The 26,446-nt window shown below is 38.2% G+C and overlaps 2 protein-coding genes and 1 long non-coding RNA gene across 8 annotated transcripts in view; 1 reads left to right on the top strand and 2 right to left on the bottom strand.

Moving 5' to 3' along the window:
- The window catches only part of slc46a1 (solute carrier family 46 member 1), a 6,598-nt gene extending 5,696 nt beyond the window's left edge, over positions 1–902 (bottom strand). For both annotated transcript variants that reach the window (XM_078930040.1, XM_078930041.1), the window contains exon 1: positions 585–902. In XM_078930040.1, coding sequence (XP_078786166.1) covers positions 585–902 — 318 coding nt within the window. The remainder of the gene's footprint in view (positions 1–584) is intronic.
- On the top strand, positions 856–26,423 carry foxn1 (forkhead box N1). 5 transcript variants are annotated; one of them, XM_078930039.1, is made up of 9 exons: positions 856–991; positions 17,308–17,389; positions 21,325–21,639; positions 21,904–21,993; positions 22,376–22,506; positions 22,663–22,759; positions 23,444–23,651; positions 23,764–24,222; positions 25,748–26,423. In XM_078930039.1, exons 2-9 carry the CDS (start codon positions 17,327–17,329, stop codon positions 26,047–26,049), a joined length of 1,665 nt encoding a protein of 554 aa, XP_078786165.1. In that variant the 5' UTR covers positions 856–991; positions 17,308–17,326; the 3' UTR covers positions 26,050–26,423. The 5 variants fall into 5 exon arrangements, with proteins under 5 accessions (XP_078786165.1, XP_078786164.1, XP_023817203.1 ...); XM_078930038.1 differs by lacking the exon at positions 856–991 and adding an exon at positions 10,369–10,475; XM_023961435.2 differs by lacking the exon at positions 856–991 and adding an exon at positions 14,695–14,867.
- LOC144981735 (uncharacterized) lies at positions 13,079–14,667 on the bottom strand. Its single transcript, XR_013647262.1, has 2 exons — positions 13,727–14,667; positions 13,079–13,636 (listed from the first exon to the last, which is right to left on the bottom strand). It is a non-coding gene; the product is annotated as an uncharacterized LOC144981735 (long non-coding RNA).
- Positions 26,424–26,446: the final 23 nt, after the last annotated feature.

Genomic DNA, 26,446 nt, shown 5'->3' with positions numbered 1-26,446 from the left:
GTTATTTTAGCTTCTTGCTAATGTGTTTAAAATTGAAAACTAAACCTAACTGCATACTAAGTTTATTTTAACGGTGCCCAAGACCTTCTTTATTCACTACTCCATAACAGGGGCGGACATAGCATTAGGAAAATGTAGGCGATTGCCTGGGGCCACCACCAATTGGTGGCCCCAAGCTGAACACTTAACAAAAATATTTAAAATAATTTCCACGCCCATTATTATTTAATACTGTCATACACAACTTAAATCAGTGAAATTGCAAATGACTGCTCATGTGATTTTTTTTAGATGGTTACGTGTTTTTAAGGCATTTTACCCAAGGGAAAGATTAAAAATATATTAATACAACCACTGCATAGGGGCCCGTGTTATTGTTCACCTGGGCCCCCAAACTGTTAAGTCCGCCCTTGCCCGTTTATAACATTAAAGTTTTTAGTGGGCTGCAGTGCAACTAAACTAAATGAAATATGACATTTCTATTTGGTCCACATCTGCACAAAAATGCTTAAGTAAAAATAAACAAATAAATAAATAAACCCCTGTAGGTTTCGTGTTGACCTATTGGTTGTGGGGGGTCCCACCTTCTGGAGGGGGTCTGCGGGCTCTGAACTGTTGCACTCCGACCTCCTGGAGCCGTTGTAGCCGAGCTCATCGCTGATGCGGTCCCACAGATACTGGGTGACCAGGGGAGCCTGGAGAACCAGAGCAAACGTGGACAGAAAGAGCACCGGCTCCACGGACACCGGCAGCCGCGATCGTACCGGCGGCCGCGCAACCTTGTCGAGCGGGAGGCGATCCTCCTCCTGGCCATGAGCGGCTGGATTGGACGGCTGGTCGTCCGTTGAAGCGGTGCTGAGGAGGTCTTCCGGGAGGATGGCTGCGGTGTCCGGCTCGTACATGTCGAACCGACTTTACTAAGTGAGGTTCCGGAGCATAGAGGCTCGCCTTCTGCTTAGCTCCTCTGCTAACTTCCATGTCCAGAACTGAGGTAAACGTCATCAAAAAACGAAGCAACAGCTCCCTCTGCTGGATATAATGTTAAACTACACATTCATGTTTTGGTTGATCCTCCTTAGTAAATGGTTGGTACCTAATAATTAACCTAATTGTTTTTACTTATATAATAATATACACTAATGTCATATAGTTCAATGCAATACGGTATTTGCTATTGTAATATGTGATATCATGCATATTTCTCTTAATTATGTTTATATTAAATTAGTGTATTTAGTACTTATTTTCCTAAATTTAGATTGTTAAATATTTTAGGGGTTCAGTGAAATTATTATTTAGAATGAAAAAAACTTGATTTTAAACATTTTTACTTTTCAGCTTTATTTTAACCTATATAGTTTCGGACTATTTTTGCATTATTTACATCTGTCCCGCTTTTTTTCCCCTTATAAATTAATAAATAACTGGGAACACTATTCCTATTCTTTTTAAATGTTTTTATTCTTTACATATTTGTATTTGCTGGCAACACACCTTACAAAAACTATTAATGTAAATTAAATGTATTAGCCTATGGAGGTGTGGATGTGGAATCATACTCCAAATTAAAGCGGAAAAAGACACTACAGGCACATCCAACTTGGGTGTAATGTCTGAAACGAGTCAAAATGAGGCTCATTGGAGTGTGTGTGTGCTTGACTTCCCTGCAATAGATAGTTATTCTGATGAGGCGAGGATGGTCTCTGGGATCTCCTCCCACACCTGGACCAAAGCATCCGGCAACCCCTGGACAGGGACCGGTTGCCTTTATTGTTTTAACTGTTCAAGAAGCCTTTAGAGAGTTAGTACTTAGTACTTAACCTCAACCACTAAAATGATGCTCCTATACTACATTTAGCAGTTAGAGGTTTGCCAGGACAGCACTTTTCGAGCTTACAATCTAAAACTTCGTGGTCATCAGGGTGAAAGTACACACTACATGCAGACACAAGCTGTAACTAGAACAAACTGGGCAAAGCAAGAAACTATAGAGAAATCCAACAATTAATGCATAAGAAAATACAATTTTCTCACAGCAGCAAGATTTTCAGTGAAAATGAGAAACTCATAGATGCTGAGCTTAAAAATATGCAGATTTTCTCAAATGTAGAGAAAAAAAATCTTGTTCTCAATTTAAGTAATGCATTTGTGAAATAAATTTCCCAAAAAAACTTGTACGGAAGTGTTAAATATTACATGAAAAGTGTCTGAGAAGTTTGGTAAATAAAACAAAACATCAAATTTTCATGATAAATGATAGAATTCTCAATCTTGTCCATGTTTGAAATAAAGCTGTATAAACTTGATTTCACACTAAACAATCTACTTAAGGTGTCAAATTTAGTGTAAAGTTTCACACCAAAAGCGTTAAAGACCATCAAGTCCTAATGTTTTTTTCCAGTTTACTTGCTATCCAAATGTGTGGGGCTCCCTAAAATAAAGCAGAGGAAGAGCAACCCTGTTAACGAATGGTCAAAAATGAGAGCCACTAAAAAGTTAGCCAGTTTTAAAAATTGTTCGGTTAGCTGCTAAAGCTAAAGAAACCCTGTTAGATCTAACAGAATCCACCAAACAATGACTAATCATGTGTCCAGCAAGGACAGTATTTAAAAAAAAATCTGAAATAATTTTACTTTACTGAAGTCTAACCGACTCACACACTTATAGCACAAGAGGACCTAATAAAAGATTGATTTTGCACCTTAGTCCAGGTTTTATGGCTGTATGCTTATGTTGCCAAATGCCTCTTAGTGCTGTGTTTAATTTAGCCATAACTAACTCAATATTCAAACAACCCAGCAGGTATTTTTTTGGGCACAGTTCCATCTTCATTCTCTCTTTGACTGGTGTATTTCAAAAGAGAATCCAAAATGAGGACTTTATTACCACGAGAAAAAAGTGGGAACCAACAGGTCTAATCATATCACCTTCCTCTTCTGCTGATGAGGCAACACAAGTTAGTCACAGTTTCTGTCAGGGTCAGAGTTCTTCATGGAAAACAGCAGGACTTGACAAGTTCCACTCAGGTGTATTGTTTCACAGAGTTAGTATTTGGACATAAAAGCTTTTGGAGAATGCAAGTCAGCCGCTGTTGGAGTTATTACTGCTCCGCTGTGACCTTAATGACTGAGAATCTGCACAGGAAGAGAGCGGACTTCATCCTTCCAAAGTGGTGATTGGCTCTGACCATATTCCCCCTTTCAGTCATTTTGTTAGAGGGATGTTGATTTCAATCCAGAAACTCCTTTGGAAATTACAATAAAAAAGAAGAGAAGACAAGAATCAGTTGTTCTTTAGAATATTTAGTGTTTTCTAGAGGCAGCTCCAAACATTTTGTTTTTACTTTGTAAAAAATTAACCATCATGTTTAAATTATGGTGAAGGAAAACTAAAAGGATCCAAAGCTAAAGGTACAGAGGTGGCCCTCTTGACCAGCCTTATCCACTTTTTCCTTTAAATAGTCTAAACACTCGGGAAAAAAATGGCTAATTATTGCTGATCAATCAAAAACACAGGATAGTAGCATCAGTGCTGCTCTTTACCCTTAAAATATGTACGAATCAAAATTGACCAGTTTTGACACTTGAAAACGGGTCAAATTTGACCCAAAAAACAAACAAACAAAAAAGACATAGAAAAGCATTGAAATGGCACTCTACCAAACAATTTAAGATGTTCAAAGTTGGTACAATATAATCATAAAGCTCATTTAAAAATATTTAAACAGAAAGTAAAATGATGAAAAATGTTATTATTAGAAATAAAGTGAACTCAAATTAACCTGATAACCCTAAAGGCTCCTTTCTGGTCAGGGGCCCTGCTGCCCCAAGCTTTTGTCTGTCTCACCTGTCATTATGTTCGGGGCAGTCAAATGGATTTATTGATTCCACCAATAAATCTGACAGTTGCTTCAAAGTGCCGTTAAAATGAATGTACAGTTTTTGAACACACGCTATAGGCTAACAATTTATGTTTTCTTAAGGACCCACTCAAATGAAAATCCTGTTATTGGTGTTTATGACAGGTTCTTGTAGGATTTTTCTCATGACGGAGGACATATCAACATGTAAAAGAATTCAGGATTATAGCAAAGTTTCTGAGTATTTCTTTATTCAAATGTGATGGATCAGAATTATTTGAAAAATCTCTCTTTTGCGATGCAGAAACTGAAAAGGGCGGGCCAAAGTCTCCCTGCTCCACTCCATTCTGATGCATCCACTTGCAGACAAATACATCGATTAACATCTTCGTTTTTCCCGTCTGAGCTGCTATCTGACTCAAAACTGTACGCCTGGATAGCTCCAATGTAGCTTACCATTTTTGTTAACTCGGGGTCATGAGGGGCTGTAAGCTAGAAGGAGAGAGTGCAAACAAAGCGAATGATGGGATATCAGCAGAGTCCCGCCCACATCTCTGATGAACTACTGCCACTCTGCAGAAACTACGTCCTAGAAAACGTTAAAGATTTTTGGATTTGGGTTAAAAACAACATTATCAAAATGAAAAGACCACTGGGAACACTTTGACAACAGATCAAAAGATGTTTGGAGTGGGACTTTAAATAATAAAATCATTATAGGCAAGAAGCTGGAAAATGACTGCTCTGGTTTCCACAAAGTGCAGAAGTATCTGGACCAACACAATTGTCAGCTTCTTCTTGCAATGGTGACTCATCTTGCTGATTCAGTGCCTTCCAATAAACTTCAGTCCTGCTCCTGCCTTCCTGAGCTGAAGCCTGATAGCCTCAAGGTCAAGCCTGTACAACAGTTCATGCAGCGCTGTTTCTTACACACACACTGCTTTTGTGGCAACTATTTTCTTTTCACATTGGTAACTTAAATCAAGCGTGTCCTGTTCTTGCCTATAAGCAGAAAAGTCTAAGCTATTGCTCAAAATATAGAGAAAGCTGAGTTTTGTACACAGTGGGGGTGACAAAATGATTAACGCACAGTTTAAATGATGTGAGGCAGACTTTGAGGAGCCGAAATCCATTTGTTAGCGCTGCAACAAAACACCGCTTGGTGCAAAACACAGATTACAATTAGCCCTGTATAAAGCCTTTTTGTAAAGTTTTTAAGCCAGAGTCAGCCACAGCATGGGTATTCAAGCTTCTACTGGCCAATATGAGCCAAAATGAAATTATAGAAAGACAGTTTAATGTAGAATATTATGGCAGCATCTTCATAAAACATCACCATCTTGGCTATAAAAGTAATAACTTCCCTGCTCGGGTTATTTAATTTTTTAAAATAAACAAGATGATCCGCCGTTAAATTTAGATTTTTGGACTGAGAACTTCATTTACACAATATATCTATATCTATATATATATCTATATATATCTCATGGTTTCATTTATCAACATTTCCTTGTTGTTTACCTGTTCAATCGTGGTTTGTTGTTGTTTGTTGTATTTTATGTCAGTTCATGTAAGGGTTTATGGCCGACCATGAATGCATTATCACTTTTTATACCATGGTCCGGGTGAATACGTATTATTAACTTACTCTGCAGGAGTTCTTCGTTGCTTTTTTCTTTCCTTTAAAGCTTATTTTAAATGCCTTGGTATTAATTGTGTGTATGTCCATACGTTTTTTATTCTTCTCCAGCACCTCCAGATTCCATGTTTTGTACAATAAGTGCTATCTAAATGAAACTGAATTGGTTTGACATTTTTAGATTTATAGGTGAAAGGTGAACGATGAAGGAAAACACGTGTCTGATGGATCCATGATGAGGTTTTTATGTTGTTCTACCTCCCTTTGTCGGCTCCTTTGTGAGGATTATGCTCTTGGATTTGGCTTTGCCCATTGTGTTTTCAGTTGTGATCTAGTTCTGTTTTGAGTTCTCCCCCTGTCAGTCACACCAGGTTTAGGGGTTGTCAATCATTCGCATGTGTCTTGATTTCAGTTAAGTGTATTTAAGGGTCTGGTTTTTAATTCTTTCTTGTCATGTCATCTGCTTTGCTTTGTCACGTTTTTGGTTCTCCATGGTTCGCCATCAAGTCTTGTCTCCGGCATATTGAGTCCTACACCGCTGGTTCCTGATATCATCTCAACAAGAACGTTTGATGTGTCTGTGACGATGACTATCCCTCCTTATCTTCACTTGCTCAGGCCCTTATGAAGCTCCCCAAGATGACAAATTGTCTATGAAAAGTACATCTAAGTAAGCCTAAATTTGTTGCATTTCATCCTTTAGAATTTATGCAAAAAGTGAATCCCTTCATACATTTTACACTCTTGATTATTTAAATTCCTTAGCCTAAAGTTATGTATCTTTAACCAACAAAGGAGACTTCTTTTAGGATCCTTCATTATTATTATTCATATTCTCATTTCTTACCTCTAATCTGACACAAATCAAATCATCACTTCACTAACTCTTAGTGGACTTCTTATTTGTCAAGTGAATAAATGACCAATCCGTTCAGCTGAGTGTGGGTGAAAGAATCAATAAAAGTAGGACATTAACCTTTAGTTACTGTCATCAGTCATTACTGTGTGTCAGTGCAGATATATTTTATGTCAGTTGTTGTTGGTTTTTTTTGGAAAGCTAGTTGATGAACAGAATAGTGATAATGTTAAATCTCAGCTAAAGTCCACTGTAAGGATTCAGTGGTTTGGTTTTCTTTGTCATGTTTTTGGTTTTCTTTTTGTCAGTCACTCCACATTCAGGTTCATGATCCACAGCTGTTTTCAGTTCAGTTAATTACCCTCAGCCTATTTAAGTGTCTTGGTTTCTGTTCATCCTTGTCAGAAAGGTCGTCTGCTCTGTTTTGTCACTGGTTTTTTCTCCCCATAGTTTTGTCATGTTTCAGTTTGTTAATGTAATGTTTTATTTCCTATCACCAATCCTGGTATCCTGCCTTTTGGGTCCTCCACCTCCAGTTCGTGACATCCACTCTCTATTCACTGGCCTTTAGTCAATATTATTAACCTTGAACCTTTAAAATGTCAATATATTTTAATTTCTTATATTTAAATTTAAATGTTTTCTGTAAATTTGAACTGTGAGCAGCAGCATTAAAGTCACTAAGACATTTTAAAAGTAAAGCACTGACAAAAAAATAAAAATATCTCGATGAAGGGAAACATTTAATTTGTATATAAGCAGCTTATGCCAATCCTTTCTATCAGACAGTATTATGTATTCTCTGAACCCAGTATCATCAGTATTATCATGGACACTGATGTAGAAATCTGTGCATGGTAAATCATTGCTTTTAGATTTGTTTTAACATGATCCTGTTGGCAAAACGTTGCACATATATATGAATGCTACACAATGTGTTTAGTTTTGTTTGTTTCCTCTTGGCTGAAGCCAGATTTACTTTGACATGTTGGGTTCAAAGACACGCGTGATGCATTTCCACTTGGTACCAGTCAAAGTCGGGCAAAACATCCTTCAGGATAAATGCTGGAAAATGTCTCTTCGGGGGAACTGAACTCTATTGAATACTGATGTGCCCTGAAGTGGCTGACAGGATCTTCATTTGAGTCGTCCAATGTGTTGCATGTTGCTTTCTTAAGCAAGCGAATTCCAAACTGTAACACATTACAGATTGATCATATCAGTAAATTATTCAAAAACAATACCTTATTTTTTTTAATATCTCAGAATTGTAATGCCTCACATGATTCCCATATTACTTTTAAGTGACTTTATTTGAAACCCCTGCAGAAGTAGGACATGATCCAAAGTGACAACGTATTTTGCATTTAAATGGTGTAATAATGGTTGTAATTATGGTTTATTTCTGGTAAAGTGAAAGCACAAGAAGCATAATTGAAGGATCAACTGTCAGCTTTACCCAGTTTAGTCCATAATAATAAAATATGAACTTTCTGTATTTTTTTTTTTATAAAAACAGGAAAACAGAGAGCTGAGTCCGATGTGCCACAGAAAGGATACAACAACAAAAAAAACGAATTCTCAAAATGCAGATTAAAGTTACTTCAGCTACACTACAACAACGTACGGCCACTGATTCTGGGAAAAGCAGGACTTGACACTTTTTTATAAACAAAAAATTAATAAATAAAGAGAATTGGGTACAACAGGCCTTAATATTTAGCTGTTTGGTTTAAATTACAACAAATGACAAAATAGCTTAAAGTGACTGATCACATGCCAAAAAAGTCTTCTTTCTTTGAAACGTTATAACGTTACCACTCATTCAAGGGTCTTCATCAGTATGTGTGGTGCTGGGTTCAAGCCCTGCATATATCCTCCAGGTGGATCACCTACATTCCTGCAATTGAATGACTCGTTGAGGGGAACAGAAGAGAAAGCAGAGTGAAATGCCTCTCCTCTTATGACCCCTCCTGGACCCAATCATGGGGGGGATTGGGTGTGGTTGCAGTTGAGTTTTGGTTTTCTTTGGAAGTAATGAAAGGGCAGCATAGTAAAGAGGAGACAAAAGGTGTCTGAGCCCTTCCTCTGTTGAGGGAAGGGTTATTAGAATATACATGTACTCTTACCTCTCTTTTAAACCATGTCTTCTCTGTCAAGGCTTTGTACATTGTTGTCTTCAAATGTTTTTTAAGTCAGAACAAACTTCCAAAACTTGTTCTGAGGTGGTGTTCCTCCTACGCTAATGCACATGCTTGTTTAATGAGACGTCTGATCATTCTTCACTGCACTGGACTGTGTACACTACATTGTTTCTTTGCTTTGTTTTTCTTTTTTCTTTGGGGGGTGGGTTGTATTTTGGGTGACCCAGCATCTCCTTCAGTGTGTTAATGGGTTTGATATGGACATGTATTTGTTGTTTGGCAAAGATGGGATAACAATGTTGTTGTTCTTGACCTGGCAGCGTTTTTCTGGATCCCTCCAAGTGTGCGATGACCCCTTGATGAAAGCCCATTTGGGATATCCAGATGTTCACAGTCATCTTAAGATGAATGTCTTCCTTTTATCATAGCTTCTGTTGAGGTGGGAATGTTTTTTTTCCTGTGGTTCTGAGTTCTGACTGCTCAATGTTTGGGTGTGGGAGTCAAGCAAAAGGTATTAGTGTGTGGATTTCCTGTAGATTTCCCTTTGCCACTGATGACGGGACGGTCCTCTCTGGTAAATGTACAGGCCTGATCCACTGTGTGTTCTGTGAATGCCTGCACTCACTCCCTCAGTTTTAATCTTCAACCAGGTGTCATCTACAAATCCGAACCAGTTAGATGGTGCTGTTACCTGGAAGGAGCACAGGGCTTAATTCTCCACTGGCACAACCATGCCTTTGTCGGTAAAACGTACCCATGTAGGTTCTGAAGTAAGTGGTTTTTTGTTGAATAGGTTCACGAGTAATGCTTTTTTTTTACTTTATCAAAGCAAAAAGTCATATATGTAAGGGTTAATGGTCTTTGAAGTAAGCATTATCACTTTTTAACGCACGCCATGGAAGCCTGAACTGTCCTCCGCTTCGCGTCGGACGGTTGCTTCCGCGAAGTGCGTTAAAAAGTGATAATGCATACTTCAAAGGCCATTAACCCACTTATACCATGGTCACTTACAAAAGAAATAAATAGTAACCTGTTTTTAGTCCTTAATTCTTGTTTTTTTCCGATATGGATAGCTTTTCTCACAAAAAGCGGACTATATGTATACGTAACATATAGTCCGCGTCGCGCAGCCCCACTGCTGCAGTCAAGATTCGGCGATATATATATATGCAGAAATCAGTAACCAGCCAGTCTGCCAAGCAGATTGAAAGGCAATGCTTTTACAGCCAACAATTCCGTTTCGATCAGGGATTACCGTTGCAATCCTATGATATGATATGTAAACAAGGTCTTAAACTAGCAGATGAGTCTGTACTGGAGTTAATTGAACATAGCAAAACGTTCACAGAGGGACTTCAAACACAAATGATGTGAACGTCTAAAATTAAACACATGAAACAATTATAATAATAAAATAAATTAGATTTTTATTTGATTTCTAATGAATTGTTCTCAGTTTAGATTAAATAACTACTATATGTATTTGATCAATTTCTGAGTTTTCAGCCTGAAACACGACATTTTTACATTAGACACAAAAGAAGTTCAAAGGTTCACAGATAAATTTAACGATAAGCCAAAATCTCATTGCCATAGGATTACATCTGTGGGTCCCCATAAGATTTAAAGAGAGAGGAATAGGGACAGAAGGCAAATCCCTATAAAGGGTCAATACGAGGATTGCAACAAGATTGAAAGTAAAGAAAAAACTCTCAGAGAATGATTGAAATGTTTCATTGAACTGCATGATGGGGGAGCACATCTACAAAATGGTTTAATGTAAAATTAAAAAGGGTGGATCCACATGATAAAGAGGTCAAAGTATCAGAAGTTAATGCATCCAAAAATCCAAACAGTTTTGCCTAACCTGGGGACCTCTGGGTGGAGATCTCTCTGAATATCTCCCACTTCTCTCTGCAAATTGGTCTTCACATCCTTGGAAGTGGACCCTGGTACGACGGATCCCTGCTGTCAGAGGTAAGACGGGAACTTTATGGTCTGATCTGTTCTGGAAGTGTAAAAAGAATTACTGTAAATTTCACATCTGCTATATCAGAGTTTGTGTGCCAAAACCTATGTTGTATAAACTGGAGATTTGTTATTTTGAGGTTAACAACTCACACAATCAATATGTTGAAGGTTTCTTGCTATCAGGTATATTAACGGATCAGACAGAAGTTTTTCATCTGCCATGCAGAAGTATGAGCAATTATCCCACTTCCTGGAAATCTTAAATAGGGGTTATTGCTTAAATTATTAATAACGGGCTATAAAATGGTAATATGACATTTTCATAGCGGTCATCAGAAGAGACAGCTGCACATTTTTTCAAATCAAAAATATCCCTGGGACAAGAAAAGTCATTATTCAATTTATATAACCTACCTCTGAGCCAAAATAGTAAAGTATTCAGTGATAAAGTGCACTGCCTCGGGGACTGCATGTTTTCTAAAGACACTCATAAATCACTGCTACTGATTCACTTAAAAGTGGAATCTGACTTTTATTTTGACTCAATCTACCACTTATCCTCTAATTTACAAAGCTGCTTTTTGAACAAAAAACTCATGTTGTTTTCTGATGAAAGTAATAAATAAACTTCTAAAGGTGTTACTTTAGAAGAACCAAAGTTGAAGGACGAGTCTGCTAACTCATCTTCAGCTGCGCTTATTAAAAAATTTAGGAAGCAATAGAACCATGAAAAAAACATCTATTCTGTTGGAGTTGGGAATGGTAAAAAGAAGCAGCAGAAATATGTGAACTGGTAAATCTGTGTGCTGAATCAGTCTCATAGCAGTCTTTTGTGATTAAACTAAATCACTTCATAAATTGTTCTTCCTTTCTACTTCTGTCTTTTTAAATGCCTAAAAACTATCCTTTGGGTTATCAATTTATTTCTTTTAAAGGACATTGTGCAGAGATTGACATTGAAATTTAAACTTTATTTATATAACCCCTTTCATACCGCAGCAACACAAAGTGCTTTACAGGTTAAAAAATATGTCAAAATAAAATGATAAAACACACAGATACATGTGACCAATCTCTATTTCAGTGCTTATGCTTTATTATTAATTTTCAATTTTAAATATTTCTCATTTGCTTAAACACTATTTCTTTGTCAACCACAGTTTGAGTCAAATTTGCCACAGACCATATGGGTAAAGAGGAAAGAAAAACTTTGAAAAATTCTTCCTCTTCCCCCTTTATTCATTTTCAATCTTTATTTTATTAGCTGTTTGTTTTGAATAAAGATAATTGGAAATATATAAGACAAGATGTATTAGGAGAAAATCATAACATTTAAAACATTGTTGTTATGTTATGATGCCAAACAAACTTTTTGATCACAACATTGGTCATTTACTGTCAGAATTACAGGCATCTGTGTTTTCACATGTCTGTTCTCTAAGGAGAGCTTTCCTAAAATGGGCTTTCTGGTTCTGGATCTGCTGGTTTTACTGGTTTCACTGATCATATTCACCGCATTCAAAGAAGTCGCAGAGCTGAAGCAGACTGGACAGAAATGTTGAAGTGAATCTATGATGAAAATTGACCGGGATATAAGTTTAGCTGTTTTTTTCACTTTGCATTCATTCTTACAACAATGTTTACACTATTTATGCTGAATCAATAAATAAATACATAAATATTTAATAGAACAGAACAGAACAGATTAGAATAGTATATTAATAGGAAATTAGAACGTTTTACACCATAAACAATTTAGAAATAACTAAACAAAGAAGGTTTAGGTTATATAATGGCCTTATTTGTTATTTAGGAATTTGTTTATGTTTGAAGGTGAGCAAGTTCAGCCAATCTGACATGTCAAAGCTCAAAGTTTGGACCAGAATGAGCCTCCTGTTGGGCCTGAGTGTCTGTTAGATGTCTTTTACATACTTTAACCTCTTACAGCCTGGCATGTGTGGACATCACATTTTGGGTTATATTACCTCTGTAATTAATTTGATCCCAGGTCTCAAGATATCAAAAATGTAGTTCAGTGGGTCAATGGCTATGGCGTAGAGCGGGTCGTCCAATGATAATAGGGTCGTCCCCGCTTGCTCCCCCCAGCCAAAGTCAGCTGTCCTTGGGCAAGACACTTCACCCTCCCTGCCTCCAGTGCGGCTCCACTGGTGTGTGAATGTGTATGCATGTGTATGAATGTCCCGGTGTTGGGCGCGGGCGAAAATGGCACGCCTCTGTCATTCTCCCCCAGGACAGCTGTGGCTACATTAGTAGTTGCCATCACCAAGTATGTGATGAGTGAATGAATAATGGACACATTGTAAACCCTTTGAGCACCAAGAAAAAGCGCCATTATTATTTATTATTATTCATTTATAACAAATCTCACTTATAGAGTCAGAGTTAAATCAATTTACTGGATTTTAACCCATTTAAAAGTGTAGGCAGTGGAAATCGCATTCCAATCTATAATCTATTTTATAATCTGTTTCAGAAATTTAAAAAACTCTGGTTGTGGATAAAAAAAATCTTTGGAATCACATCTGCTATGGTTTACTTTGTGGTAAAGGATAATGGTGACGGTAAAGAGTAGAGTCGAGTCAGGTATGCATGTATGGCTTTACTGATGGACTGGAATTACAATTTTAGTTTTCAAATACAAAGAGGTCAAGCAGTTGTTTTCAGACGTGTGATGATGTATTGTCATTGTCTTTGGGAATTCTGCACAAGAAATATATGTTCAGTTTAGGAATCCAAACTGTCCAAGATGTTGATCATTGACTATGTGACTGATTAAGGTTTCACCTTTGTCCCTTCATGGGAGCTCTTGTCATAGTTTCTCATGTAAAATCCAAGCTGCAGAGTGGTAGCCAATTGAAAGCTTGAGAAGTTGAGTTTTCTTTTGCCAACGCTGCAATGTTTTCTACCTTTGATGAGTTCATTCAAGAACACCAAATTCCATTTGGATGAAATAGTGCTAATTTGCATATAACAAAACGTGAAGCACATCCAAAGATATGCATGAGCCAATAGAAGTACTAATGACAATGCAGTGACAGATTTATTCCTTTGGAACAAAAGATGACAAAGTTGAATTGAACTTATTACAGCACGATGACAAAGATCCCTTTGTCTCTTCCTAATGCAACCTCAAACTTGTTCTTGCTCTGAAAAAGAAGAAGAAAAAAAACAGATTAATGAAGCTGACAATACCGGAGAATTAAATGTCTGGATATTCGAGGAATGATGAGACTTACTTAAGAGCCCTCCCTCCTGGGATCAGTTGTCATACCCTTCTCAAGAACCTCTTTGGCAAAAAGAGCCGTCGGCAGTAGTTTTGCTCTGCAGAGACCTTACACAGTAACACAAGAGTTTATTCAATCTGTAATGAATCCTGTGTCTCTCTGTCATTCTGCCTCACCCTCTCACTGAGGACAGGTTTTGTTCAAGGTACTGTATACCGACGAGCTGCGGTTCCTGGTTCATTGGGAGGATAGGATAGGACTCTGCATGTATTGACGTTGCTCCCTCTAAACCCTTTCCCCTTATCCCTGCAGCTCCGTTTTTCTTTTGCAGCAAAAGTTTCAGCTGAAAAAGGAATTTTCAATATTTATTTTGTATAGAGGCCTGCATAAACCACTTTAAAACATACATCGGGTATTGGTTGTGCAGTAAAAATAATATCATATCCATCAACAGTTGACTAAGTCAACTATTTTTGGTGGTTTGTCAAAGGAGCCTGCAGTTTGAAGTTTTTATTTCCTCTATCTGCTATATTGCATGTATTCTCACAGGTTTAAAGTGCAGAAGTGATCCTGCATGTATTTGCTTGTGTGTGTTTATTTAAATACTCAACAGTCAGGTGAAACTAAATCACATTTAAGTCAGCCTTTGCCATGGGCAAGCTCAGAAAGCAGGGCATGGTGCCCACTGGCTGCCGCTGGCTGTGATCACTGCTGTATCTTGTGTCCCATTCAGACAAGTAGCCATTCAGCTAAGCAAAGAAAGACTGATGGAGGGAGGAGAAGAGTGCTGCCAGCTGCCAATGACTGCACCACTAGATCTTTGGGAACCTGTTGCAGCAGGTTTTTCTTTCGGAATATCTAATTGCTGGGCTAGCCTGGACGAGTGCCAGATACACAAACACACACATACACAGTCACACGGAAAATGAGGATGATATTCCGACCTGCCAAAATCGGAAACCCATCCATCAACTGTTTTCATACACATTTAGACAGGCAATCTGATCGAAGTGCCTCACTGTCAGGGTGACGGTGGATAGAGGTGTACAGACCTGAGAGGGAAATGGACTCAGCAGAGGTTGCAGGTCTCAGAAGAAAAATCTGACGGGAGCAACAAACAAGAGGAGAGCGTCTATTGAAAAGCAAGAGTCAAGTGAGTTTGTCAGTTTTCCAGTGTGGGATCAATGTTCTTTGTAAAGACAAGTAACAAAACTGCTTTGGTATTTTTGGATTTATGCTCTGACACTGATTTACGTTTTAGTTTCAAATGACAGCAGCTTCTCAGAGATTTCCCTGCAAAGTGCGTGTGCAAACACAACTGTCAGTGCAGTGTTTGAATCAGAAATCAGGTGAGGTTCGTATCTTCAAATGCATTGCAGAAAACAATAAGAATTTGATTAAGAGGAAAGTTGACTAATACTTGTTTGTTGAAGATCAAGTTTACTTCTGACTATGGAAGTTTTGCCTGGCTTACACTGTACAAGACAGTACAAGACCAATCCATTCATTCACAATAGTTTGATCTTGAGATAAATAGTTTCTTCACCAAGCTCAAGGCTCATGCAGCCACAAAGCAGCACCACGGCTCCTTTGTGAGCCAAACCACAACATCTTGTTAATCTGTTCAAACCATTGGGAGAAACTTCTTCCCCTTTGAATCAACTGTTTCTCATCGTATTTCTGTGCTGCATTCACTTTGAACTATCGCAGGAAACATTGCTTGATTTGTTTTCAAAACAATCCCCAATGATTTGCATATTTAAAAAGAGTCATGTTTAGACATGATGGCAGAAAACAGTCTGGCATGTAACAGTGATGAAAAATATTTGTCATTTTTCTGGGGCTACACAGTTGTGTCATGATTGGCACTGCTAACACTGCCTCATAGCGACCCCTGTGACCCCACACAGGACCAAGCTAAGACTCCTGGATATTTATTGGTTTTTTTGGGGACATAAGAGAAAGAAATAGATGCCAACAGTCTCATGGGTTCAGACTTAAAAATACCAATGCTTTACATTTATTGGATTTGAAGTTGTTTTTATTAATCAGCTTGTGTTGCTAATCTATGAAGCAAATGAACACCGAATATAAAAAAAAACAATAATCCAGCAAAATGACATGCTTAAATCAGATGTATCAGTAAAAATATTTTATCCTGGCATGAAATGCACCGTAATAAAATACTCCACCTATAAGATCAACAGTTTATCTTGGCAGAAGCTGAAACACTGCATGACAGTTGACAGCAGCATTCGAGCGTGGAAAGAAAGACTTATTACTTTGGTTTATTGGGTGCTGAGCTGTTTTTATACTCCTTTAGAATAACATGTTCTAAGCTTAATAACTAAATAGGCCCAATAAAAAAGTCCAGCATTGGTGTAAAAAAAAAAGTTCAATTGAGTCTCTGATTGAAAACTCAAAAACAGCTTTGAACCCTTTTTCTGTCAAAACTTAATACATTTTTTTTCATTTATACTAAACATGTTTGAATAAAAATCAGAGTTGGACATAAAAATGTCATGTTTCTACTACTTCTACTACATGTTAAGGTCTGGGTGACTCCATGTGTGCTTTATAGGTTTTTTCTTCAGACAGTTCAAAACACGTAACTTTTTTTCTGGGTCAAACATTTTCTGCGTGGAGGGTTATCAGTTTCTTGACTGAACATCCGCAAGTGCTGCATTTGTCCTGCTGAGCGGCAGCGGGCCTGTCAAACAGATGAGAGGATTTGTTGCGACGGTGCTGATAAAAGGCAGTCTCTCAGCTTTCACATGGATATTTAAGCCTCCTTGGACTCGAACAGAAACCTCCTTTTTTTGCTACTTCTCTCTTTTTGGCTGATTCCGCTTTGTCTAGTTCAGCACTGTTCAGCTTCATGTGACCTGACAGCCATCATGGTTTGTTGGCAGTTTTAATGAGCTTGGTTTATGTGGAGGTTCAGGTTATCTTTACTGGAATCAGAGCCACGTGTCTCTCGCCTCCGCCAGGATCATATAACACTTCCTCACAATAAGCCAGATAACCCCCCCCAACACACGTTCATCCACTGTCACCAGTTTAATGCACTGGCTCTGTAACTGTACTGTTCCCACGCCTGCAATCCTGCTGTCAGAGAAGTTTAAGAGACTTGCAGATTGATGAATGACAAATGATTTTGGTCGGAGATGATCTGAAAAAGATTAGAGAACGCAATCATGTTTTTCAACCCTGGCAGAAATGCTTCCCTTCGTAATATCACTCAGTCTAATAACGTCCAAGAAATGTTTGACATTTTTATTTCTTAATGGACAAAGGAGTCGTATTGCTTATCCAACCAGATCGTCCTGTTTGAGGCAAGTTGGTAATCGAATCGACCTAAACCATTAGAAAATCGTTTCAAAATGAAATAAGCAGCCTAAATTGCTAATCACACCATATTAGTGGAACCAGGTATAAAAGAAAACCAGTGTTAAACTCGTCTTTATACTTTTTTGTGCATCCAAATTCTTTCGATTGCAACTCCTCTTTCTAAATCATCTTCATCACAAAATGTCTTCATAACTTTCATTCATGTTCTGTTTTTTTATTGTTTTTTTTAAACTTTCTTACAGGGACAGAATTGCACACAGAATGTCACGGTCCCCCAAGTTTTCCCTCGGCAGCAGTAGCGAGTCTCAAGTATCGGCCCCTCAGGTTAGTGAAGGCATTTGTTGGCAGTTCTAATGGCATTTCTGTTTTTGCTCAGAGGAAACCCCCCCCCCCCCCCCCCACACACAATCTAACACTAGGTTTTCAAAAACATTACTGATTCTGAAATTAAATCTACGCAGAGGGGCGTGACGACGAATCGATGAATCAATTTATCCTACCAGATCGTCCTGTTTGGGGCAAGTTGTTAATTGAATCGACCTAAACCATAAAAAAATCGTTTCAAAATGAAATAAATTGATTATAATTGATTTTGGAAAATACAATTTGGATTGGGGACATAGGTTTATTTTACTATAACGTAAAAACGACCAAGTGCATCACAGCAGACAACACATGACAAAAATAATCAGTCCATCATTCCAGTCCAGTGTGTGGACACACTTTGCATTTTGCAGAAACACATGTGACTATACAGGGTGGTAGAATGTTCTAAAAAAATTTTTGTATTATTTTGATGTTGAAAAACAACAGTGGGCTGAAATCTATGAAACTGAAATGTGAATGGATTTGTCATTAATTCTTGTTTACTTGTATGTTTGTTCACATATGTAATTTAGTCTTGATTATATTACACTTGATAAATACAAGGAATTTGTGAAACTTCAATGTTCAGTAACCAGGTATTTGACACTGGTCACTCAGAGATAATCAGATATTTAAAAATGAATCAATATCAACTATGAATCATATCAGGAACCAGAAACTGTAGTATGAATTGTTGTTAAAATGAATTTTTACACCTCTAATTATTAATAAGTCATTGCAGATTTTTTTTTAGGAAGATCTCCTTTCTTGTGGCAAACTCAGGCTTTTATTATTTATCTTGGATTATTAAGGAAAGACTGAGCCAAATCTCTGTGTCTCTGTGCCAAAAGAGAGCAGCAGAGGCGGACTTACCAATAGGCAATGGTAGGCAATTCCCTGGGGCCCCCAACTCTCTCGGGGCCCGAGCTAAACACTGAATGTCTGAAATAAATTTTACATCCATCATTATTTAACTCTGTCATTAAAAACACCCAAAATCCCTAAACTGACGTGATATTGATCATGTAAAAGTTTTTGGTCCTCTCCCATCCTTCTGCAGCAGTGGTATATTCCAGTCAACTTAAAAACTTGTTAGTTAGCAGGCAGAGGCAGCATTGCCAGACTGGGCAGTTTCCAGCTCAATAGGGCAGTTTTTGTTCTGATTTGTGAGTAAATTTTGCTTTAGGTGGATGGACATAATTTGGATGGGTTTGGGATCGGTTCGGAAGCTTCACGGGTGACAGGGGCTTCACCTGCCAACATGAGATGTAAAGCCTACTGATAATAAAATAAATATGTGTCCACTAACCTGCTCCAAAAATGCAAATTACAAGTCTGATTCTAATCATTTTAATTCTCAAAATTGCTGTATTTTGCGTATTCCCTGTTTAATTTCAGCACAGGCTGCGAACTCTGCAGCATAACGGATTATGCAATCCTTAGTGAAGTCGGGTTGATTATTCCTTTAGTTTACTCATCGTATGCTAGTAATGTAAAGCTTATTATTAATATTTTTACGATCTAGACATTTTTATTCCATGACCTCCCTTTCTATATGATAGGTCATGTATTAAACCTCAGACCTGACAAGAAGCTGCGCTGAAAAGACAGAATGAGTCAGGAAAACAGCCGGGCTTTTTGTGATAATAATGTAAACTATACGTCATTTGTTTTACGAAAGCACAAGAACATTTGCTTTTATTTTATCTCACCTACATTCACGAAAAGTAAAAATACAAGAACAATTTCCACTTTAGATCATGATAGGCTGATACGGTAAATTAAACTAGAAATCCTAAATTGTTTAAATATTTGTGTTTGTTTCACTTTCCGTTTTTTGATTGTTCCTAATATTTGAGCAAAACATCAGTGGTTAGTAAAGTTTAATTGATGTCCAATATTTCATGGTTTTCTCTCACTGATTGCAAAAGTGGTGGATGCTATATAAAAAGTGTTAAAGTTGAACTTTCAATTGAATCAGGAAGTAATTAATAATGGATGATTAATAATCACTGATTAGTATTTTGGGTGTTTTTTTGTTGAGTCTGGTGGTCTTTAGATGACTTTTGGGCTGGAAAACCTTGACTCTATCTGGCAAGACTGGCAGAGAGTCAAAGATTATACAAACAAATTTTTAAAAATTGGTCAAAGGAAGGAGAGTGCTCTGAAGGGCTGTTAAAAGAAGAAAAGGCAAAGACAAAGCAAGACTTTTTTTCTTTTTTTTTACAAACTTCCAAAAGTCCTGAAAGAGAAAAACAAGAACAGAATAAAAAAAACCTCATTGTCTTTTGCCTTCTGTAGTAAAACCTGTTAATAAAAACAAAGTTCTTTCTAGTGAGGGATTTACAAATTAGAGCATTTAAAAAATGCAATGTTTTTCAAGTAAAATAATGTATATAATCTAAAATACATTTCTTTAACTTTAAATTTGTTTTAAATGTTTTAATCCTTTTTTGGATTTTAGACATTGACATTGTCTACAAGTCGACCAGTAAGGAAGTTAATTGACATTTTAGCCTATAATAATATAATAATAATAATATACTTAATTTATATACCACTTTTTAAAATCAAGATTACAAAGTGCTGTACATTTAACATAAGACAAAAAGACCAGGATTAAAAACAGTATTTAGGTGTCTGACAGACGACAAAATAAAACACAGCACACACACAAAACCGTGATAGCGGTTAAAATCAATCAAAACCCCAAAATCAATAATATCATAAGTTTAAATTTAAGAACACCTATAAAGGTAAGTTTTTAAAAGAGATTTAAATACTGGTAAGGACTCAGCGAGCCTGATCTCTTCAGGGAGACTGTTCCAGGGTGTTGAGGCTCTTGTAGCAAAGGCCCTGTCTCCCTTGCTCTTCAATCTGGATTGTGGGATTGTTAAAAAGCTTTTTGCCAAAGATCTAAGATTGCGACCAGGTACACAAGGGACGAGGAGATCAGCTATGTATTCAGGGGCCAGACCACAGCGTGCTTTAAATGCAATCTTTTAAATCTTAAAATGTATTCTAAAACGAACTGGGAGCCAGTGCAGAAATGCTAAAACTGGAGTAATATGATCTCTCATTCTGGTTTAGATTAGGAGTTTGGTGGCAGCATTTTGGACTAACTGGAGTTTATACACACTCTGCTGTGAAAGGCATGTGTGGAGTGCGTTACAATAGTCCAAACGGGAAAAAAGAAAAGCGTGAATCACCATCTCAAGACACTTTTTAGATAGGAGAGGCAGACTTCTAGTTTTAGTTTCATCCTCCTCCCATTGGCATTCACTGTATAGTCCATCATTTAATGAAGCATACTAAAATTGTTGAGGAGTTCTTTCACTTATTTATTGTGAACGCTTGAGTGAATTTTGGAAGTTAATGCTTTAGTGTGTCTCTGTTAAGACAACATATTGCCTATTTACAGTGAGAGGTAATTGTGAATGTTTGAGTGACAAATAGTGTGGTGTTCTAAGGTTTAAAAGACTCTGCTGTAAATTTTGGGGGTCTTTGAACATACCAGCAATGGGATGAATGAGTCGGTGGACTATCTGAACACAAGAATCATGAAAGAACCCAAAGAGAAAGACCTGGAATTCGGTGTTTTGAAATAAAATATGACCATACAGTGTTGTCAACTTTTGTGTGACCTAATGACTTAACGTTTCTCAAGCAGTGCACTTCATACTATGACACCATTAGGCACCCCAAAAGCACCCACCATTGTTGAATTGATGGAGAATTGTAAACTGACTTTTTTGTTTATTAGACTATAACTGTCATGTGTTTTAACTGTATTTTTAGACTGTTTATTTTGTTCAGAGGTGTAAGTCTTGATATTTTTTATTTAGTGCCTCATGCAGTCATCATTACATGTTTTCTATCCACTCTTACTGCAGACTAGAGGGCGCTGGGATGCCTGTTTCCCTGAGCAAGAAAGCACCACCTTCAGCTTCAGAACTGCAGGTCTGATCCGACAACATAGTGCTGATGGTACCATCTGCTCTGAATCAGAACCGGCATCGGAAAGAGACCCAGTGAACCGCTTCCATCCATATCGCAGACAGCTCAGTGATGGAGTGATGGAGACGGCCGGCTTTCTCCATCAGCGCTCTTCGGCCTTCAACAGCCTACAGGAAGTGTGCAGTCCTGAAGTTTGTTTGCAGAGTAGTGATGTGCCAATGACCTGGAACAGTTGTAGCAGCAGCGCTCAGGTTCTAAGATTTCACTCATTTTTACTCACATATTTTGTTTCGGTTTTGATTGATTCAAAGAAAAAGGATGACAACAACTTCACATTTCTGTAAATCAGATTAAAATTAGGTTCGCGCTGTAGGTTAAAACTGGCACCTTAAACATACACTCTCCACATCAACATGTTGACATGTAGCCTTCAGAAGTTCCCGACACATGTTGAAGCTTTTGCCTAAAATCTTGCGTTGCTCTGCTGCACTAATTCTATCGTCTCACAACTGCAGACCTCATTCTCAGAGCTACCAGCTGCACAACTGGAGAACATCAGCTTCCTCTCACAGAGACATCCATCGCACAGCTCACCCTTGCAGCAGGTGAGAGTGTGTTTGGCTGACAGAAAAGCACAGAGTACGGCGGCCGTGATGCCATGGTAGGGCGGTCGACCTCTAATCGGAAGATAGCAGAATCAGATTTGCCCAAATGTTGCAGTGTCCTTGGGCAAGACACTGAACCCCACCTTGCCTCTGGTGGAAGGTTGGCGCCAGTGTTCGGCAGTGGAGCTGCCATCAATGTGTGAATGTGTGTGTGAATGTGTGTGTGTGAATGGGTAATTGGGACTGTGACTGTAAAGAGCGTTTGAGGAATGTAGAAAACTGCTATACAAATGTACACCATTTGTTTAAGCTGATCCTCACAACAGAGACTTACCCTTTAGTAGCTGACATGTCATAAATGTAATGTGTGCCCTCTCCATAGGTCCAATCTAAACTGTATCCCAATGGTGACCATACAAACAGCTCTAAATATAGTATCCAGACTCCGTCGTCACAAACACACCAGGAGAACGTCACACAGTCCTCTTTCCCAAAGCCTATATACTCATACAGGTAACAGAGCAACATGTTTGCCATTGTTCTCGTTTGTAAATGTTAAAAAAGAACAATGCACATAATTCTATGGTACTTGTCTTTTTGAAACTTTGATGCGTGACCTTTTTTTTACAAGCTGCAACATCATTGCAAATATTTTTTTCTACATTACAGCATCCTGATATTTATGGCTCTGAAGACCAGTAAAACAGGGAGTCTTCCGGTCAGTGAGATCTACAGCTTCATGACAGAACACTTTCCATATTTCAAGGTATTACATAACAAATCTGAATCTGCTTTTCAGCTCAACTGTGCCAGTGTTTGTCTTTTTCATGATGAATGTGGATCTTTCACTTGGAATCTTTTTTTACAGTCCAAAGCTTGCACATTGGGTTGATTTGTAATTTACTGAGGAGTGAACATGCAAGATTTGCCACAATGCTGAGCTAAGATAGCTGGTTTCAAGGATGGAGTAGAAAATGCACAGCATTTGTACTCAGGATGGGTGAATGCAGATCTGGATTTACAGCATTACTGAACTCAAAACTAAAGAATAATCTCAAATAATTGAAAAACATGCTGAGTGGTAAACTATGAACTTTCCTTTAGCCTTTGTGTAAAGGCATCTTGAACAGTGACTGCATGCTGTTCTGTCTTCACAAGCCCATCATGTACGGAGGTCCGCGGCATCATTTCAATCTAAGAAACAACCGACAAAGCAGTCTGTGAGACTTTAAGCAGGCTGTAGACAAAAATCCAATATCAATGCAAAAATATTGTTCAATCAAATCTTGTCACTTCTGAGCGTTCTGCTGTTGCAAGCAGAATAATATTCAAAAGTAATGTGCGATATTTAAACATCATTTTATAGCCATTTGACATAGTAGCATATAGAGCAATCGTTTTCATGTTTGTTTTTTCTTTTATTACCTCTTTTGCTTTTTTTAAATTTCAGACAGCTCCTGACGGCTGGAAGAACTCTGTGCGGCACAACCTTTCTTTAAACAAATGCTTTGAGAAGGTAGAGAACAAGAACGGGAGCACTTCTCGGAAAGGATGTCTCTGGGCTCTTAATCCAGCCAAAGTAGAGAAGATGCAGGAGGAACTGCACAAGTGGCGTCGCAAAGACCCCATGACTGTCCGCAGAAGCATGGCAAGGCCAGGTGGGTTCCCAAAACACTTTTTTCCGAAAAAAGCAGTAAGAACTTGATTTACCAGTAAAGCTTTCCATTTAGGTGTCTTAGAGTTTAAACTACATGTATTTGTTTTTCATAGAAGATCTTGATCATCTTCTGGGAGAGAAGCCAGACAAATTTAGGCACCTGCCTCCTTACACCAGCACAGCTTCACTAGCCAGAGTGGCTCCTCTCTGCAGCACCACCTCGTCAACTTGTGCTCCAATCCAGTTTCAGTCAACACCCCAACACACTCGAAGTTCACAATACTTCCATATTCAGCCTCAGCAGCCCTACTACCTTCCCCCGACTGCTGCTCACCCCAGCAACTCGTTTGCTCTGTACTCACCCTGTGAACCACAGCCTGCAGCAGGAGTCCCAGCAGCCACTGGAAGTCTGAACTCCCCCACTGCTGGGAAGATGCCTACAGTTTTCAACACTGCCCTCCAGGCTGAGTACAGTGTCAGTCCAAGGGGCATGCAAGACCTGCTGCTTGAGGCAGACACCAGTTATGACATAGACACACTCAACCCCAGTCTCATCGACCTGCAGCTGCACGGTAAGAGTCACGAAGAGACGCAAAATGTCCCATAGAATCAAATGAATTTATTTATGTTTTAAAATCAAATATTGTTAATGTTTGCACTGATAAAAAGAATGTTGTATTCCTTTAAAAAAGTAGTCAGGAAATAATTTCCTTTTATCCCTCTAAACTTAATTACATTGTTTGTATTTTTTTACACATCTTTGCTATTTTTTGTGGTGCTTTAGAGCAGTGTTTTTCAACCTTTTTTGAGCCACGGCACACTTTAACCTTGACAAAAATCCCGCGGCACACCAGCACCCCCCCCCCCAAAAAAAGCAGAAACTCATAGTCTGTTTTGATCTACAGCCCCCCCCCGGCAAAGATGTTTTTTCTAAAAGATGTAATAAAAGTTAAGTTACATACAAACTGTATGTTCGTTGTGGTTTCAATCCGTGTAACAAGGACGACTCATTGTACGCTAAGGCGCTGTCCCTTTAAGCCAATGCATCATGGGAGATGTAGTGTGAATACGGCGAGAAAACGGCAGAAACACTTGCGTCTCTGAGTTTCATGGTTTTGTTCACTTGTTCCACGGTCTGATACCGGATTCTGTGGAAAGCTACACCGCTAAAGACGAGCTTTAGCTGCTATTTTTGTTGGAAATGAGTGAGTTATGAGCTAAATTGGAACAAGGAAGTTTAGACTTTAAACACTTCTGATTGGTCAGACTGATGACATGTGATTAAGCCTTCAAGAATGATTGGTGGAGTCGTGGAGACAGTAAAAGCTGCGGGACTTTTCAGAAAACAGTTATAGCTGCAGGTAAATCGCGGTGCCGTCATTTTATCAAAATGTCTTTAATAGAATCAAATAAACACAAAGAAATAAGTATTTTATGATCTTTCATATTCCTAACTACTCAGTGTTTTATCAGGACCTGTTTGGATGAACAAAGAGCTGATATCCTGGAGATGGTTAATGTTTTTAGATCAGTTAATGAGGGCAATTTTCCACGGCACACTTGACCATCTCCCACGGCACACTAGTGTGCCGCGGCACACTGGTTGAAAAACACTGCTTTAGAGTGTTGGACATGCAGACTTTTTTTGTTTTCTTTTGACCTTTTTCAGTCTTGAACTGAACAGTAATTGTTCCTTGTTACAGTGATCACTGACTGATGTGTCTATTGCTCTGCCAAAGTAAACATTCCTGTAATCTGATGTCTTTAACCTGAGATAGTAATGGAGCTATCATGTTTTTTGTGTTGTTTTTTAAACTACTTATCCCCTCAGACAGACTCTTTTCTACTGTAAAGATCCATATCCATCAAACTGTTATCTGTATTATCCCCCACCAAGTTACATTTTTTTCCTTGAAAATCTAAGTTTAAATTTATTGGCAAAGATTTAATTTTTTCAGCAAGACTGAGTTGAGAACCACATGTTACCTTCCCACAGACAATAAAGTTAGATTAAAAGTGAATAACTGAAATAAAATCTGAACTGAAATTTTCTATAAACAGCCTCTGATCTTTTTTTTTCTTCTTTTCATCGGTCAGGTAATGTCTGGGAGGAGCTAAGGGATGACAGTTTGGCGTCAGAGTCTCAAGTTGCCACGGCAACCTCTCCTGCCACCTTTCTCTTACAGGACCACAATCTCCCACAGGCTGGCTTTATGCAGCTCCCATCTTCTTTCAGTCACACCACTGCAAGCATCCCTGCAGGTCTCTGTAAAGTTGAATATGAGGACAAGAACTCAGACAGGAGTTGTTGGAATGGACTGCATCCAGTTACGTATTCCGGAGTTGAGAGCTTGGCTGGATATCTGACTTCCTGCACTACATCCCTGTCCTTGGTGTAGAATCCTCAGTTTCTCCTTTTCCCCGATATTTAACTTTTTTGTGCAAGCCAGGATCAAGAGTATTTTGTCAAACAGCTTTGTGCTTCTTTTTTTTTTTTGCTTGGTGGCTTTAACCCATCGAATCCCTTGCTTATCACTGTGTGACAGACAATATGTTAAGACTTTGCATTTGCAGTCAAATTATGGTGTTTTTGCTTATTTAAGATAAGTTTTGTTTCTTTTTGGTTCCGAGAAAAAACATGATAGCTAACACAAAAGCAGCACATTTAAATATTTAAGCTTATTCTGGATTTTCAAAGTGTATCATTATGGCATCTCTCAAATACCTGCAACTTTAATCTATGTTTAAAAAAAATAAAGAAATGCAGCAAAGGGTCCGACCATGCTGATTCAACAA

This window comes from Oryzias latipes, chromosome 13, assembly GCF_053564925.1.
Source record: "Oryzias latipes strain Hd-rR chromosome 13, Olatipes_Hd-rR_3.1".
Classification (NCBI taxonomy): Eukaryota; Metazoa; Chordata; class Actinopteri; order Beloniformes; family Adrianichthyidae; genus Oryzias; species Oryzias latipes.
Note: the sequence above shows the minus strand (reverse complement) of the source record. Positions and strands in the feature narration are given on the sequence as shown.

What these genes read in the sequence shown, in the direction of transcription:
- foxn1 (XM_023961433.2), top strand. Translation starts at nt 17,267, where the DNA reads ATGTTCTGTTTTTTTATTGTTTTTTTTAAACTTTCTTACAGGGACAGA. An exon ending in GTTGTAGCAGCAGCGCTCAG is followed by an intron (nt 21,640 to 21,903) that starts GTTCTAAGATTT and finishes TCACAACTGCAG; the next exon opens with ACCTCATTCTCAGAGCTACC. An exon ending in ACAGCTCACCCTTGCAGCAG is followed by an intron (nt 21,994 to 22,375) that starts GTGAGAGTGTGT and finishes CCCTCTCCATAG; the next exon opens with GTCCAATCTAAACTGTATCC.